The sequence below is a fragment of the Gallinula chloropus genome (assembly GCF_964237585.1).
Source record: "Gallinula chloropus genome assembly, chromosome: 12".
NCBI lineage: Eukaryota > Metazoa > Chordata > Aves > Gruiformes > Rallidae > Gallinula > Gallinula chloropus.
Window position 1 is genome coordinate 20,449,865 of NC_140097.1, and position 16,877 is coordinate 20,466,741.

At 49.6% G+C, this 16,877-nt stretch overlaps 2 protein-coding genes across 2 annotated transcripts in view; one reads left to right on the top strand and one right to left on the bottom strand.

Annotated features, from left to right (window-relative positions):
• Positions 1-7,978, bottom strand: part of MAPKAPK3 (MAPK activated protein kinase 3) — a 58,154-nt gene extending 50,176 nt beyond the window's left edge. The window contains exon 1 of the mRNA XM_084269581.1: positions 7,843-7,978. The gene's annotated coding sequence lies outside the window, so the exon portion shown is untranslated. The remainder of the gene's footprint in view (positions 1-7,842) is intronic.
• CISH (cytokine inducible SH2 containing protein) lies at positions 7,771-16,496 on the top strand. The gene is made up of 4 exons (XM_084269583.1): positions 7,771-7,926; positions 8,014-8,300; positions 12,702-12,928; positions 13,412-16,496. Exons 2-4 carry the CDS (start codon positions 8,254-8,256, stop codon positions 13,912-13,914), a joined length of 777 nt encoding a protein of 258 aa, XP_084125709.1. The 5' UTR covers positions 7,771-7,926; positions 8,014-8,253; the 3' UTR covers positions 13,915-16,496.
• The last annotated feature ends 381 nt before the right edge of the window (positions 16,497-16,877 follow it).

Here is a 16,877-nt window from a genome sequence, read left to right on the forward strand (position 1 = left end):
GGAAAGCGCTTAAAGTTCACATGCTTTACGAGTTAAAAATACATTTGTCATTTTACATAACATAATGGCATCTGGAGTTCTGGCGGTTAGGAAAATAATTAAAAGGGCTAATGAATCCTTTCTCCAAGGGATAGAAAGTAGTTCAACTTCGCAGGATGCAGAGCTGCAGTGTATCGCCATGTGATGTGACGCTATAGCTATTCTGCCTCAGGTTTCCCTTCCAGGCTTTCCGCAGCTCAGCTGCTGGAGGGCCTGGTCCCCTGATTCAGTTCACCTATTCTGGGCTAATCAAGTCCCAGAGGAACGCAGCTATTTCCAACCTTTCCTTCTTCAAGGTTTGGCTTGCAGCCTTCTTAGGCTTTGCATCACCTCCCACTGTGCCAATCTCAGGGAAACGGCTACGTAACTGTAAGCTCCCAGGTTGCAAACCCTCAGTAACACCGTTCTGCAGTCAGCAGCTTGCTCCTATTCTCCTTCCCACAGTCCTCTGCCTGTATTTGCTGTTTTATTTGCCCTGGATAGCAATTTCCTTCTCTCTGCAGCCAGTAACTCTTCCCAGCTCACAGTCACTGGGGGCCAGACCCTTCAGAAAATGTCTAAATCTCTCAGCTCTCTTCTGTATTTTATAATTGGAGAAATATCCTTGCTCACACCAATCTGTAGCTCCCACTCCCAGCCCTGCTGCTGATCTTTCCATGTAACTCTTGCACACAGGTCTACGGCTGACCAAAGCGAGCAGAAGCTACAATGGCTAGCACATTAAAGCTAGCAGAAGGCAATTTATGCCCCTGTTCAGGGAAATATTGAAATTTGCAAAAATTCCCAACAGATGTCTACTTAAGGAGTTGCTATTTTTTACAGAGTGTGTCAGAAGCAAGGAATTTCATTAAGAAATCATGACTCTATTACAAGAATGAGCTTCTATAAAATAAGCTCTGCACGGAGGATAGACGAGGGAGGAAGCCAGGATTCTTCTGCTGAAGTTGCCACATCTACTGTTCACTTTCTGAACAGTCCCCACTGAGGAGAGCTCAGCAGAACACACTTTTCAAGTCAGTGCTAGCAATGACATCTTACTGAAAGCTATGCCTGTTGGGAGTTCACCACTCCATAGTGTCTTATTCTGTGCTCATAGCAAAGTTCACCGTTTTAGCAGCAACCAGGTACAACTTTAAACAGGGCAAAGACCTTAAAAATCCAGTGTGGATCATGGTTAATAAAGCCTTACACCAACCCTCTGCTAATTTCACCCTCCATAAACTCTGAAAAAGCCTTTCCAGCACCAGCTCAAGTATCAAACAGCCTCACTCTACAGAAGGATGGCCACAGTTGAGTAACAACAAACATATCTTTTGCTCTTTGTGTTCATTTTTTGTCTTAGATAGGCTGTCTGAGCACAAAGCATTATCTCCACCCCAGGCACAACACCACTATTCTGTGCAGAAATTCTGTAAAACCAGTGACAAAGTATTTCTCGATATCTAAAAGTCTTCTCAGTGGTGTTTTCACAAATATCAAGGTGGTGATCTGACACTGTAACAGCCAAAAGTATCCTCTCATGCTACCTTTTAAATCACTGGGCATCTCTCCTGATTTTGCTTAGCTGATGCTTTTTATTCAGGGTTGCTCTGACCACGCTGGGCAGCCCCACAGCTGTCTGGCTTGAGTGCTGCACTACTGGGACACAATCATCTGCCACAGTGACCTGGTGCGGTGTCTTAGGGGACTGTACCTGCAAACCTGTGCTGGGTACCGGCCCCGAAGCCCCTGAGCTTGCAAATCCCAGCCTGTGCATTCACTTCTGCAATATCCTTCTCTTAAGCTGCTTAAGGTTTTCTAATTTCTCTGACGAGCTCTGGGGGAGGGACCAGCATGCTGGGTCCAGGCACCCACCTTTGGAGCTAACAGTTGGGTCGGCTATTTAACCCCCACCCCTCTGACATCCCAAAGGCACGCGAGCGCGGTGCAGTCACCCTGGCTGCAGCTGTCCCCCTGTCTGGCTCAGGGAACATTCCCCCAGCGTCTGCCTTCACCTGCCAGGTTTGGATCTCCTGGGGAATTATATCTCCTGTGATCAAACACTTTCACAGCTGATCCTGCGGCTTCTCTTTGAGCTGTAGCAGGTCGAGCCGCGCTGACGTCCTTTGGAGATGCTGATGGAGGACACGCTGACAGGCCCGCTGCAGCTTATTGTGCTGGGGGACATTTCTCATTGAAAAAAGGTATTTTATTTATTTATTGATGTTTGCTTTTTGAAGTTTTTGAAAAAAAAAAAAAACCCAGTACTATTACAGGGTAAGAGCCCACTAAGGCAAAAGTTCTTTCATCCTCACAAAAATCCCTAAAACTGTAAATTAAATATTAATCCTGTTTTTACCAAAAATTCCCGACAGTGACAAGACAAAACAACTTCAAGAGCTCAGCTGTGCCTGCCTTCACCCAAAATACAGGACTAGCTTAAAGGAATAAAAATATCCAAACAGTAAGGCCCCAATCTTGCACTAAGCTTTGGGGCAGCAGCCCCGTTTCTCTATGCTTAGCATGTTAACCCTGTGAAGCTTCATAATTTAGCCAGCTTGCAGTTTGGATATGCTGTTCCTGACTTCAATCATGTCTGGGGTACCACAGACACCCACTTCACACTCACAGAGCACTACTGGTTAAATACAAGGGGTTAATTTTGCCTACCCCACAGGGTATTTTCACCGCCTTTTTGCCAGGCTGTAGCAATTCAGCAGCAGTAATATCTGGGCTCAAGGACATTTCAGACTTTCAAACATCTCATTTCTTAACAGAAAATGAAATTAAAATATCTGAGTTTGCTGTCATCTGGAGAGCTAGGAAAGCTGATGTCATCAAATGCTCTTGGAAGGATGGTGTATTTTGGAGGAGTGATACTTACCTGAATGCTACAGTTACCAGAGTTTTATATATTTTATATACAACAGTGATGTGCAGAGAGGTTAGCCCTTTAATAGCAACGCACTGTGGAAATCAATATCAGCTACAATAAAGAAAATATCACCATCAGCTGAAAATACAGGGACTTGTTTTTCTGAAACATTGCTTCCTCTGAGTAACAGCTATAAATTTTTCCTGGTGTTATGAGAAATCCACTCTCTGGGATGCATGATACAGATGTCACCAAAGAGAAAATTCTCTATATTGTCAGGTGGAAGTGAGGACACGGCTTTGTCTGACTGGGTGGTTGCAACAACCTTATTAAATCTCTCAGAAAGTTCTTCAGAAACTGTGATATTGAAAGAAAGGGCAGCTCTACAGAATAATATTGTGATATGAAAAAGAAAAGAAGCTTCTTGAAGGATCTTTAGTTTACTCTGTCATGGACACAGTTGTCTGAAACAGAGACTGTCTACATGTTTTTCACCTGTTTTTCAGTTCTGCTCTGGAGGTGTCTGTCTCAGACTTCTCAAGAAAAGAAAAAGAAGAAAGAAAAGCCCAACAATAAGCCGAAGACTGCAATAGTTCCTATTCCCCATACAGCTAGAAAAGCTCATCAGCAAACACCCTAGCCCTCTCCTCACCATTGCTGAGGTGAAATCAGGTTCACAGAGCTCTTTCACAAGCAATGATGTTTACGTGATGTATCATGATCACTCAGCTAGAACAACTTCTCTTTTATTCTCAACACCCTCTGCCCTGACCTGGGATTATAACACCATTTCTTGGAGGAGTTGCAAATTCTAGCTAAGAACCAGCTGCTGTGAAGGAAAGGGAACTCTCAAGAGCACCAGTCTCATAATCTGGAGAATGTGTCCCAATACCTGACTTGGTTCCTCAAGATTACTTCCTCCTTGTTAGCACACCCTCAGAAGGATTTTTTTCTATAGAAATACAGACAGATTGGTTTTATAATGCTGGTTTGGGACACTTTGTTACACGCACCTTGTCCTGGTCATCCAGAAGGTCTGGGTAGGCCCCATGCCTAAGAGTTGCTGCCTGGGGATCTCAGAGCAGAAGGAGCTCTAGGCCATGGCTTATTTACAGGGGGAGTCACAGACAGACCAATTGGACATTTCCATTTCATCAGAGAGAAAAAAGAAAAAAAAGAAAACCCAGGGTTTTTCACAGAAATATCATAAATCAAAAGCATTATAAATCTTCCAGTCTGTCTACAGAAGATGGTGCTTCATTTTATGCTGCAGTGAAGCACAAGACATTAATCTGTCCCTCTCCCTGAAAGACACCCTGCAACTAATGGGTAAGGCAACACTGTCTGACAGTCCCCGGGTGCCCTTCCAGCCCACCCAGGAACACAGCATCTGATACAAGCAGAAAAAGTTCCTCACAGATGCCACACTGCAGTCATCTTCTGGGTCACCACATGCCAGCAAGCCTGGGGACAACGAATAGGATGAGTTCCTTACAGGAGCATCAAGGCTTTTGGTTGGGTTTTTTTTTGGGGGGGATGGGGTTGAGCCTGAAATGAAGCCCGTTGCTGTTCTGCACATCCTACTTCTGCATGGAGACAGCTCAGGTGCCCCTGCACCCATGGCACAGCCCACCCACACCCCAGGGACCTTTCCATTGCTCCACACCAGGTTGGGAAATCAAAACCGCAGCAGTAAGTTCATCACCCTCTTGTGAGGTGTTGACCACAGAAATGGGTGTCCCCTACTCAAATAACCAGCTGGCCGACCTAAACAAGGTGTGATGCCTGCTACTGGTAATGTTCACTCATGTCGTTCCTTACGTCACAGGGCAAGGGTCAGAGGTGGCTTTATGGCCACGCAGCAGCCAGAGGGGCAACTTTCTTTCAGCCTTTCACACACAAGCTCGCAGGGAAGGCAAATCTAATCTCTAGGCACGTGGGGCTCTTGAGATAGACAGCGCTGTGGATGTCATTTCACCTTTACACCAGCTCGACACGGTAGCAGAAATGCCCACAGCACAGCTGGAGCGGTGTAACTTGCCCTCACAGGAAAGGAAGGGGACTCTGTCCTGTCTTCTACAACACACAGTTATCAGCAGATGGTGCTGTTGTGTCGGTGAACTAAGGGACTGGCTGCTTCCTCCGTGCGCTTTCTTTGAAACCTTTGATAACTAAACTCCTATCACTCGACTCTCCTCAACAATATTGCTTGTTGCTGCCTCTGCAGTGTCCCAGTTCTCCCACAGTGAACCATGGAGGGGCGGTTATATCAGTATAAACTGGGTTTCAGCAGCTCGTTCGTTGGCACAGCAGCGATTTGCATTGACTGTGCCCTGCTCACCCAACCGTGCGAGGCCCGGGCACCTCAGGCCCGCTGCTGTTTCCTACTTAGGACGTGTGAGGAACGCTTGAGGGGGAGCAAAACCTTCAGGTACAGTGCTCAAGTCCTACTGAGTGTCGGGAACACTCCTGAGTTAAAACTGATCACTAATTGTGTATGTAAAATAGCTCAGGTGTTGGCATCGGTTTTTTGGGAGTGGGCCCCTACAAAAGTTGCCAGTGAAGATGAAAAGGCCTCTCATTAATTCTCATGTGCATTAGCTACTTGGATTTAACAGGCATCTTTTGAGGTCCTGTAGGACCCATGAAAAGAGCAGCACGCATCAACGACTGCAGGTGGAAGACCACTGCCTCCGAATACAACACAGACTGACTAACAGTGTCTGCACTGCCCTGGACCTCTGCTGCTTCCAGAGAGCAGAAATACGGAGCTGCCAGCCAAAGCCCATTTCCACATGTGATGTTTCCACTTCTTAGCACTGCTTTCCTGCCCAGAGATACCCATGGCTACTCCAACAGCAGCACAGAGCCTGCACACACACACACACACACACACACACACACACACTTTCCCAGAAGAAGATCACTAGGTGGAGCCCAATTCTAAGTAAAATAAAAATAATGCAGATAGCTTCTCAGTGTCTGCACGGCTGCAGCACTCCTTCCTTAGGGCACACCACTCCTATGATCTCAGAGTCCCTCCAAGGCTGAGTAAGAAATACCTGTGCAGGATAACTACAGTTCGCAAGAGACAGCTGCCACTTCCTAGACTCTGTGGTCTAGCTCTGTTCAAATCCACTGTGCTGCTGCACCACCAACAAAAGCCTTTAAATAGACAAATTTAGATCTGGAGGAGCACATGGATGCAGGTGTCCCCCCTGGAACCCCATGCCAGAACTGTGAAGGTGAGACTTCAAATGATCTTTCACCTGTTGTGCTTGCTGTGCATTGAAAGGGTGAGGACTCAAATTCCTCTCTCTGCTGTCCCCTCACCTCTCCTGTGGATTTACTCCTATTCAGATGAAGTGTCAGCTGAAGTCCGCCTTAGGACCAGAAGCAAACTGGTCAAGGGATGCATGGCAATGACATTACAGTCCCTATAGATACTTAGCTGCCCCCCACACCTCTCCGAATGGCTCAGCATTACCAGTAGCAGTCCTTACTGCGCTGTCCCTGCCGAAAAGATGAGGAATAGAAACATGCAGAAGGCTCACCAGCTGCTGAACAAAACAGCAAGGGGTCACAGGCTGAGTCAGGAGCTGAGCATAGGCTTCCTGCTCTCAGGCTCCAGTCCTCCCCATGAGAACGTCCATCTAACCTTATCCTTATCACCATCATCATCATCATCTTCCCCTCACGGCCCCATCCCGCGTGGTTCTGACCGGCACAACGCTCACTGATATTTCTAAATACTCCAGCTGCTTCCACAGAGGCGACAGCCAGCTCACCCGCACATTCCCTTACCGAGAGGTGGCAGCCCCTGGCAGCCAAACAACAATCGAGCTTCTGTCATAAATAAAAGCGGTTTGTTAAAGATAAAAGGGTCGATAGACCTGAAAGCATCTCAAGTATTTTCTCGGGGTCGCCCAACCTTAATTTGGCCACGATCTACAGGCGCAGGGCAAGGCGGTGGTGGTGGCTCGACCCCTTCCCGCGGGCCTGGCGGGCTGAAGGGCAGATCCCCACGGCATTCCTACGGGGCCGCTCTCGCTGGGCAGCCCCCCGCGGCCCGCGCCCTGCCAGGGCGGGCGGCACCCCAGGCTAGGGGTGGGGGGGAAGGGGCAGGTGAGGCGGCGGCGGCACCCCCGCGCCTTGGCCCCCCGGCAGCCACCTCCCCGGCCCCACACGGGAGCTCTCCCGCCGCCCGGCCAGACACCACCGGCTCGGGGAGCAGGCGGGCAGGGCGCTAGAGCTACGTTAAACCGCGCTCGCGGATGGACGGAACCCTGCGCGGCTGCGAACGGGCGGGAGCGCGCTGGAGCAACAGCGACGGAACGCGGGAGCACGCGTGGGGCTCAGCGTGCCCCCGGCCCGGCCCCTCCCCGGCACCGCTCCCTCCGCACTCCGCCCGGGGCGGGCGGCCCGACGCATGCGGTGGGCGGGGGCTGCGCCCATTGGTTGCCGGGCTACGGCGGCGGCGGAGCCTATTGGCGGGCGGGCTCCGACGGCAGCGCCCATTGGCGGCGCTCATTGGCAGCGCCCGCCGCGGCGGCCCCGTGTTCCTGGAAAGTTCTTGGAAATGGATCAAAGGCCTTTCCGCGAACACGCGGCGGCTGCCGGGGCCGGGCCCGGCCTCCCGGGAGGGCTCCGCTCCGCTCCCCTCCCCCGGCGAGCGGCGGCGCCGCGCCCGTTGCGCACAGAGCTATTTATACCTGCGCCCCTCGCCTCCCCCCGCGGCTGCCGTCGGAAGAGTGATGCGAGCACAATACGATTCCAGGAATCCCGCACTTCCTGGAACAGATTAAAAGGGGCAAACAAAAGATTACCGAGTAGGCTGCGGGGTTTTTTCCCCCCCCCGCCTCGGAGCTTCATTCCTTCCGCAGCCGGGGCCGCGGCAGGTTGCGCTCCGCGCCCTCCCCGCGCTGTGCGGACGCGGTGGTCATTGGTACCTGTCCGCCGGCACCTCCGAGCGCTCCGCCTGGGTCTTTCTACACGATCGCTCCGAAGGGAGAGAACTTCCTCCTTAAATAGATGTAATTTCCATTTTAATCTGGTTATTTTTAAAGCTTTTTTTTTTCTTTTCCCTCCTTACAATTTTCCCGTTCCTTTCTGAAAAGCAGAACAAGGACACGTTGTTTTGTAAAGCGCCGCTTTCCCGGCCAAAGTTGCCGGACGATCCCCAAAGCCTCTCGGACAGCCGGACTCGCCGCCCGCCCCCAGCCCTGCGGAGCGGGGCTCGCCGGGCCCCCCCAGCCTCCCCGAGCCCCTCACTAGGAGGCTGGAACTAGCCTGCTGCTTCTGGGAGCGAAGAAGAAGAGAAGAGAAGAGGAGCGAGCATTTCCCTCCTTTTTCAAGACTTAATGCTTTTCCCTTGGTCCAGGAGTGACATGATCCTCTGTGTTCAGGGGTAAGGTACTCTGCAGCTTTCCTTCATAAGCCGGGGCTTGGTATTTGGGATCAGTAGGGATCTTTGGGACGGTTTTCCAGCCCCTCTGAGTTGCCATGTGTGGTTGTGTTGGAATGGGACTGAGTTAGGCTGGCTGAGCGCTAAGTTCTGCCTGTGTGTCCTGTGTGACTGCTTTGTAGATCCTCTTGCCGAAATCATGGGGCCACCGAGCCACCCTGATTTCTGTGCGTTCAGAGCCTTGGAGGGAGTGAAAATGAGTAAAAACTTGGGAGCATGGTGTGGGGTTCGCTGGTGTGTGCAGCACCAGGGGGATGCGAGCCCGGCATTGTAGGTGTTCACAGCGCAACACTTCCCAGGGGAAAAAAAATCCTGGAGTCCGGCTGGTTTTGTCTATTTCTAAGCAAATATTTCTGCTAAACGCATCATTTTATGTTTCTGTGGCTTCTATGGGTGAAATGAAATGCCGGTACATGTATGGGGACCTAGCCATGCCCTGCATTGGGTGGCACGAAGGGTGGGGAGGCACATACCCAGTCACACCACCTTTGTTCCCTGTGATGGGTGCCATCCAAGCCCCTTCTCCGGCACCCGTGTCTGATACCGGTGTGATGGCATCTCAGCGTCTGCATGATCAGCTCAGGTCCCCAACATGCAGAAATCATCCAGCATTTTTGGGAAGCGTTGGTGTTTGTTTCAGCCTGAGCTGTAATGTCAGTACCACCTCTCCCTCCTGCGCTCGGCGGGCTGCCCTTACGGGCAACGCGTTTTGCCTTGCCTGCTTTAGATGACTAAAGCACGGGGATTTTTCTGCTGGTTTTCCCCCAAAATTTGTTCCACAGACAAGCGGAGCTCTCGTGCTTACCAATTCTTTCCTACTACTCAGGTGGGTTTGTTTTCTCTCTCGTTTTCAGTCTTTTGCTGCAGTTCCTATAGCCACAGCAAAGGGAATTTATTTTTCATCTCAGGCTTTGTGAAACCCTTGTGTGAAGCTTTTCTCCAGGGTTAGCAAACCAGAGCTACCACCTCCCTTCACCTACTGAGAACTTGCTATGTAGCCTGATGTGTATGTAGATGGAAGTCTCTTGGTATCTTTTTTAATGACCGTGTACTGCCCAGCTTTTATTATCCTCTGGGATTTCATACATCCTGGATTCCATACTCTCCCTCTCACTCAGACCAAGCTCCCATGGGGTGTAGGGACGTGGCTGATGGCTGGGAGAGCAGCCCAACACACTTTTTCTTGTACTATTTGCACCATGGTGTAGCGTTTAGCTTACCAGCGAAGTGACTGCAAAGCTACACTAACATCAAATGATACCAGCCTCATCTGGTTCTCCTGATCTTTCTTGGCTTTCCAAGGCTTGTTGAAGCACTAGTTGACAAACACAGAAGTCCATTTGCTGTTTCTCTCAATACTCTACAGACAACCAGTTTGACACAGCAAGTCTTCTGTATTTGTTTTCTTCCTCATGGCAGCTGTTGTACTACTAACACTTTGTTCAGTCCTGATCCTCGCATGTCTCTTCCTCTAGTTTCTTTCTTATAAGCACTTATTACTTTCAAGTACTTACTTCACCCCATTAAAGGGCTGACTTTTCCACATCAGAGTACCTTTTTCAACATGTTCCTGTCCCAGCAAACTCTCCTTACCCCTCTTCCAAATGTACTTGTGTGAAACGCTGCGGTCTGCTGTTGCCCGCTGATCCCTCAGCTCTCCCTTCCCTGAGCTCAGAGCTGCTCCATTTGGTGACAGCAGCAGCTCTTGTTTCTTCAACCTATGCACAAAATCGTTTAGGACACCAGCACCTCTCAGTCTGCAAGAACTTCTAATCCCCCTCCTCCCTTCCTCCGTGCTCATTTGAGATTAGGGCTGCACCAGGAATTTTTGCAGAGGCAGAGCAGGTTAGAAGGCAGTTATCTAGAAGAGAAATAGGTAGAGTACAAGCCTTTGGCAGCAGGGGAAGGAGCTCCACAGTGGCTGCGTGGGGTTTGGGCTCCTTCGGGTGGCAGAAAGCGTGAGGCAGCAGAGAGTGAGCACAGCGGGCTCACCTCAAGCCCTTGGGTTCTGCTTCAGGGACACCCAGATGGGCTCTAGAAAAGAAACCTACTGACTAATTCACACCATTGGGGTGTCTTCTGGAGGGCCCTCCAGAACCACCGAACTGTGAACGGGTACAGCCCTCAAACGTCACAGCTTTCTGCAATGGAACAGGAGTACATTTCCCCATGCAGCTTTGCCATCTCTCCCTTCCCACTCTCTAAGCCAACTCTGAATTTCCTCTCCAAGACAGATATATCAAGATAAAAAAAAAATAAAGTAGTTCCATGCTAGGGACAGAAAAAGTTTTCTCTGTGTTCAAAGCCCTTCCCAGAAAGCAGACCAGAGAAATTTTCCAGGAGGAAATAAGCTGAGAGCGCTGTGAAATTTGGACCTGTGGTTTTCGAGTTCTGGGGAACGAGTGGGCTGGTTTTACTTCACAGTAACTGTCAGCTCGGTGAGCAGTTGGTGTAAGAACATAACCCAGGAGAGAAAGCTCAGCCAACAGCCCTGTGTTACACACTTTTTGCTCAGCACAAACTATTACAGTCAGTGCAGTGCAGGAAAGGAACTGGTTTCTGTCTCTCCTTGCTTAAAAAGGGGGGGGGGGGAATGGAGAATCGGGAACCTTCTTTCCCCAAGGAGTCAGGTAGTTAGACCTTTGTGAAGACAAGGGCATTAAGAGGGAGATGTCCAAATATCTTTAAAAATTTAACCCTTGAGAGCTACAAATGGAGCTCAGGGGGTGGGGGGAGCTTAAGGAGAAGTCAGAGGTTTCCCCACAGCCCTCAGGACTAAGAGTGTATTCAGATCTATCTGCTGTTTGATGAAAGCCACTGGAAAGGCTGTGATGAAGGATGTCTAGAGAAGACAGGGGTCAGCAATCAGTTTCAGTAGCTTTGGCTTCCTACCCATCAATAGAAATTAAGAAATGACGATCATTTGCCATAAATGCCAAGTAGATTTTCTGCTTCTGAAATGTGATTAGACACATGGAAAAAGGAAGAATGTTCCTTTCTAAATACCAAGAGAGTGGTGGAGCTCTGCTACGTATTGCACGGGCAAAAAGTGTCTCTGGATTGAATTTTACCAGTGGTTTTACAACAGCCATACTTCAAACCTATGTGGTTTGTTTAGAAACGCAGAGTCATGGAACTGATTGTGGTTCTCACAGATCGTTGTGAAGTCACTTTCAGGTTCTCCCTAACCCACTTTTCCCCCAAACTTCTCCCTGCTCCCTGTCCCATAGCTGGGACTCAGCAGTTTGAGCAGGTGGAGTGTGACTATGATCACGTGCCAAGCAGTTTGTAACACATTAAACTCTAAGGCGTTGCTGTTCACATAAAGCCCAGAGAAGGAGGAAGATGGGGAGGGAAATACTTATGACTTCAGAGTCTCCTTCTGCTTCTCCAGTGACCTGGCAGGAGGTGGCTGTTGCCTTTGTAATCACCATCGGCTCCCATGGTGCTGTGGCAGCCCTACATTGAGGGCTGTGCTGCTGCATTCCGTGGGAAATTCACAGTGGGGGATACAACACAGGGCGTGCAGCAGTACAGGGCACACAACCCCAAAGAGCCCAGAAGAGACAGAAACAAAAGCTTTTGCTCAAGAGCTTGCCTGGGAATGAAGCTTCCCTGGCCCCCAACATCCCCCCTCCCCCTGGGGCTCTGCCTTCCTGTAGGAATCTCCATGTAGCAGAGCAGGAGCACCCACGGCCCATGAGAGCTCCAGGCTTTAGGAAACAGCTCTTCAGTACCGAATGGCTACACCAGTGTTCTCCTTCAGCCACAGAAGGCTTAATGATCACAGCAGAACCCCCACTGCTGTAGCCTGGCCGAAAGAGGAGCCCCCGTTACTCTGCTCAAGGCTCAGCTCACCCCGACTTGTAACACGTTTAGGATCAGGCCAACCTTGAGCACACAGCACAGAGGACAAACCCCAAGCTATTCCCTGTCCCACTTCTAATTCTGTTACAGTAAATGACTAACAAAAGTCTTTTTGGCAGAAAAAGAAATGCTCCGATGTTGTAATGATGCAAGTGAAGCTGCAATGCTGCTGGGAACCGTACTGCCTTTGAAACCACGTATTAAAAAGCAGCCTCTAAAAATACCAGGTTTCAAATCGACCTAAATTGCAAGACAGACCACCTTTTGCAAGGCAAAAGAGGCTGACTCCCTGTTTCTAAGGGCTCATCTTTAGCTGTGTGGTTTTTCCCCCTCTTGCCTCTCTCTGTTTGACACACAATCCTACTGAGGATCCGTTTGTAAACGTAACATGTTGTAGTTCAATGCAGCATGTGCTGAACAGACACTGCAACCTATTTCAAGGCAAGGGAAAATAGCAGAGTGTTCCTTCCCTTTCAGACCTCATCCTTTGCTGGCGGAGGAGAAGATCAGGAGACTGTCACTCAGGGGCATCGCGGTGGATTTGTCGGAGCCGATCATGCAGCCTCTCCCGGTTACGGCTTTCCAGGAGGAGTCCACGCCTGCCTTTGCGGCACCAGTTCCAGACAGCAAGCCACCTCAGACACGAGACCCTGAAGAAGACCTCCTGTGCATTGCAAAAACCTTCTCCTATCTGCGAGAATCTGGTAAGGCTCAGCTCCCAAGGTCAAGGGGTCAGAAGGCTACGGGGGCGGGGGGACAGGGAGCCAGCTCTGTGGTCTGAGCTCCAGGAAGAATCACCTGATCCCACTTCAGATAGGAACCCGGTTCTGTCACAGCCACTGCTGATGCTCGTGGATACAGCAAGTCATTTATTACTAGTGCAAGCAAAAGCTTTGTCTTATAATCGAATCAGGAGAAAGAACTGCAAAAAGGCCCCCCTTTCTCTGTGAACTGTTAGTACCTGCAAAAGTAGTCATCCTCATCCCAAGCCCCAGCACAACAATGACTAGCGTAGGTGGGAAGCTCTTAGAACTTGACATGGTCTTAATTTCTGAAGGTCTTACGAAGCCTGGGCTTGGTTACTTCCCAGGCCCTGAACTCGGCAGGCTCTGAGGCTTCTCTGAATGCACTGCCAGTCCTTTAATACACGCTTTCCCTAAGGAGTTCTTTCTGGGATGCTTTTCCAGGTTGGTACTGGGGATCTATCACTGCCAGTGAGGCCAAGCAGCATCTCCAAAAGATGCCTGAGGGCACCTTCCTGGTACGGGACAGCACCCACCCCAGCTACCTGTTCACACTCTCTGTGAAGACCAACCGAGGTCCCACCAACGTGCGCATCGAATACACAGACGGCAGGTTCCGGCTGGACTCTAACTACTTGTCCAAACCTCGCATCCTGGCCTTCCCAGACGTGGTCAGCCTTATCCAGCATTACGTCATGTCCTGCACAATGGAAAGCAAGAGCGAGGCTCCTTACCCGCCTCCCTCCCCTCTACCTCCCATGCAAAAAGAGATGGCAGCAGCTGCGGTACACTTGAAACTCATCCGGCCGCTCAGCCGCAAGGACAACATCCCCAGCCTACAGCACCTCTGCCGGCTGCGGATTAACAAGTCGACAGCCGACGTGGACCAGCTCCCTCTGCCCAGGCGGATGGGGGACTATTTGAAGCAATACCCTTTCCAGCTCTGAAGCGTGCTCGTTACATCTCAGGCAAGACAGACAGGGACAGAATTAAGAGAACTTTTGTGTCTCTGTCCCGCTAGAGCGCGGCATCAGGTGGGCACAGTAAAGACCTGATCATCAGCAGAGACTGTATCCACCCTTCCTCTCCCCTTCTCTCTAAATCCATTCCAGCGCCAGGGAGGAGTTGGTTGTTTCAGTGAGCAATGGGACACAATGTGAGCTCTGAACCTCAGGCTGCGCTGATAGTGGCTGTGAGAAAGTGCTGTAGGCATGTGCACACTACTTGAATTTCAGAGCTGCTGTGACACCAGAAATGTTAACGTTGTTATTTTTGCTATTTATTTCCATGGCAGTTTCTCCCCTTGTATTTTTAAAAGCACCTTTTACTTTATTATTTTTTATTTCTTTTTTTCTTTTATGGAATTAGAATAAAGGCTCCCAGCCAACTGGCAGCCAAAAATCTGTGGGAGTTTGGATTTGGATTCACATCCAGGTAGCACCTCTTTGAGCCTGTCCCTCTAATGGGTCACTGGAGTCCACATCCACGCTCCCACAGACTTCTGGGGTACGTGACGCTCAGACGATGTAACAGACCCACCTGTACAGAGGTAAAGAATCTTACTTTTCTTCCTTAGCTACAGGGGGCTGGGGATCGTAACCTCAAAGCCCGTTGGTAGCAGCTTGTGCCCCTCCCAGAGATGCATGCTGCATCACAGGTCATAGACAGGAGACCTCTCAGGAAGCCCTTCCTCCTTGAGAGCTCTAAGCAGAGATTTGAGATATTAAGCTGGAGACCAAGCTCAGCCAATTATTTTTTTTCCTTCTCTCCACCTCAAAAGGAAGTTTATGACAAAAGCAATTGAGACCTCAGCTTTCTCCTTTTGCAGGTAGAGAGAACTGGTCTCAGAGCACTCTGCATTTGGCTTGCATGTTGGAAGTGCTGTTCCCTGACATCGCCCTTGCCTCACAAGACGTGGGGCCAGAATGGCGTCTCCTCGGCCAGGGGTCAGAGACAGCTCTGCTGAGCTGCACCACAGACACACACAGTGTCAGGATATTTATTTATTTATTTCTGGAGGGTAACATGTTAGAAGCACCTCAGTAGAAAGCTGTCTTTCCTTTCTGCTAACACAATGCCAAACTGCTGGTTGCTCTGCTTCTGCCAGCGTTATTCACAAGCCACGCGGCTCCCGCCAGAGCCAGGCTCTAGCACACACTGGAAACCACAGTTCTTTTCTGTTTGCCAAGGTCCACACCTCTCCTCTCCCTTTCTCCGACTTACAGGTTTGTTATCCTTAATGAAGAGGTTTTTTGCTCTGGGTTTACTTCTCACACCCCATCCCTTCCACACCCCTGCAAATGAAGCACAACAGCACAACTCCCTTGCTCTTTTGTGCATATGAGGGATAAACAGCACATGGGATCTGCCCAAAACCAAGTACAGACAGAGGGTTTGCCCCTTCCTCTTTAGTCACATGATCCCATCGCCTTCCCAGCCTGTAGGAGCCAGTCAACGCCACCAAGTGAGAGAAGGGAACAGATGGGTCTAGAGAAATCATCATCTGGTTCCTTCTGTCCCTAAGATCCCACAACTTGATCAAGCACGACCAATATTAAGGATTCCTCATTCATCCCTCCCTGGGCCCATCTCTCTGAGGCTCAGCTACACCTGAGGGCTGAAACAGGAGGTGGAAAAGGATGGGATAGTGACCCAGAGACAAGCTCAAAAAATGGGTGGCATTTCTTCCACCCTAACTTAAAGCTGCCCAAAGGGACAAGATGGCCTCATGTGTTTAATCAGTGTCCTCCCCTCCCTCCTCCTGCCCCCCCATTTATACAAGTTTGTGCTCTTGCAAGCTTTGTTTTTGATACTTTGATGATTGACAGCGTGCATGTGTGATGTCAGGTTTGCTTTTTATTCTCTTCTTCCCCCTTGCCCCACAGGGCAGCCACCGTGGGAAGGTTCTGAGTGAAAACTTAGAAGGCAAAACATAAAAAAAAATAAACCTTCTTTTTTTAATAATATAAACCACTGAAAAGGCTTCCTTTAATCCAAACACCTCTCTCTGCCTGAGGACACTGGGAACAAGGAAACCACAGCTCTTGACAGAGCAGCAGTGATCTCAGGAAGCTCACATGGCTTGGCCACAGGCTTGGTATCTACAGCATGGGAAAAAGCAGCTGGAGAAATGTACAGCGGGAAAGGGCAAGTTCAGCTCCCTGAAACTCGCCTCCTCCTTTACCTTTACTCTTTTGGGGCTGGTGAGGAAGTCAAGCTTGCAGGTTTGACCTCACTGCCCCAAGAGAGCCCAGCTGAAAGGGCAGGAGCTTGTAACATGAGCGAACACTGGTTCGTGCCCCAGCAGGGCGACGCAGAGGCTAAGCTGAAGGCTGTAAGCTCATATGGGCAGGGACCACCTCTGCTGTATGTTTGTTCCGCATCTAGCACAAGGGGGTTCTCTAGGTGCTACTGCAATACAAAGAATAAACAATACAGTTACTCCAAAAAGTCCGTTTCTCCTGTCTTGAGACAGTTTGTTAAAAATCATTTGACTTGGATTTTAAATAAACATTTGAAATATATTTTAAAGCCACTCGATGTAGGAGTCTTTGGTTAAATCCAAATGGATTCACTTATTTGCTTTTCAGAGAAAGCCTCCTCGAGACGATCAAACTCTTGACCTTTGTTTCTTCCCCAAACAGGACAAAAAAAAACCTTTAACAAAAAGAAAAGCCTCTTAGATTCTGAGAGAGTTAACAGCAAAATCATCATCAGTGTGGGCCTGGTTTCTACTGCACGCACACAAGCAGCGTCAGACTTCTAGTCCCAAGTTACCAAGGGCTTAAGGAACGTTATTTAACGATGTAGAAAAACACAGGAATGAGGTTTGTATTGCTTCTGTGTGCCATAGAAGCCATTACAATCTAGGGGAAAGGAGATCCAAGTGGAAGTTCGGCAACTTGTTTAC

What these genes read in the sequence shown, in the direction of transcription:
- CISH (XM_084269583.1), top strand. Translation starts at nt 8,254, where the DNA reads ATGCTTTTCCCTTGGTCCAGGAGTGACATGATCCTCTGTGTTCAGGG. An exon ending in ATGATCCTCTGTGTTCAGGG is followed by an intron (nt 8,301 to 12,701) that starts GTAAGGTACTCT and finishes CTTCCCTTTCAG; the next exon opens with ACCTCATCCTTTGCTGGCGG. An exon ending in CTCCTATCTGCGAGAATCTG is followed by an intron (nt 12,929 to 13,411) that starts GTAAGGCTCAGC and finishes ATGCTTTTCCAG; the next exon opens with GTTGGTACTGGGGATCTATC.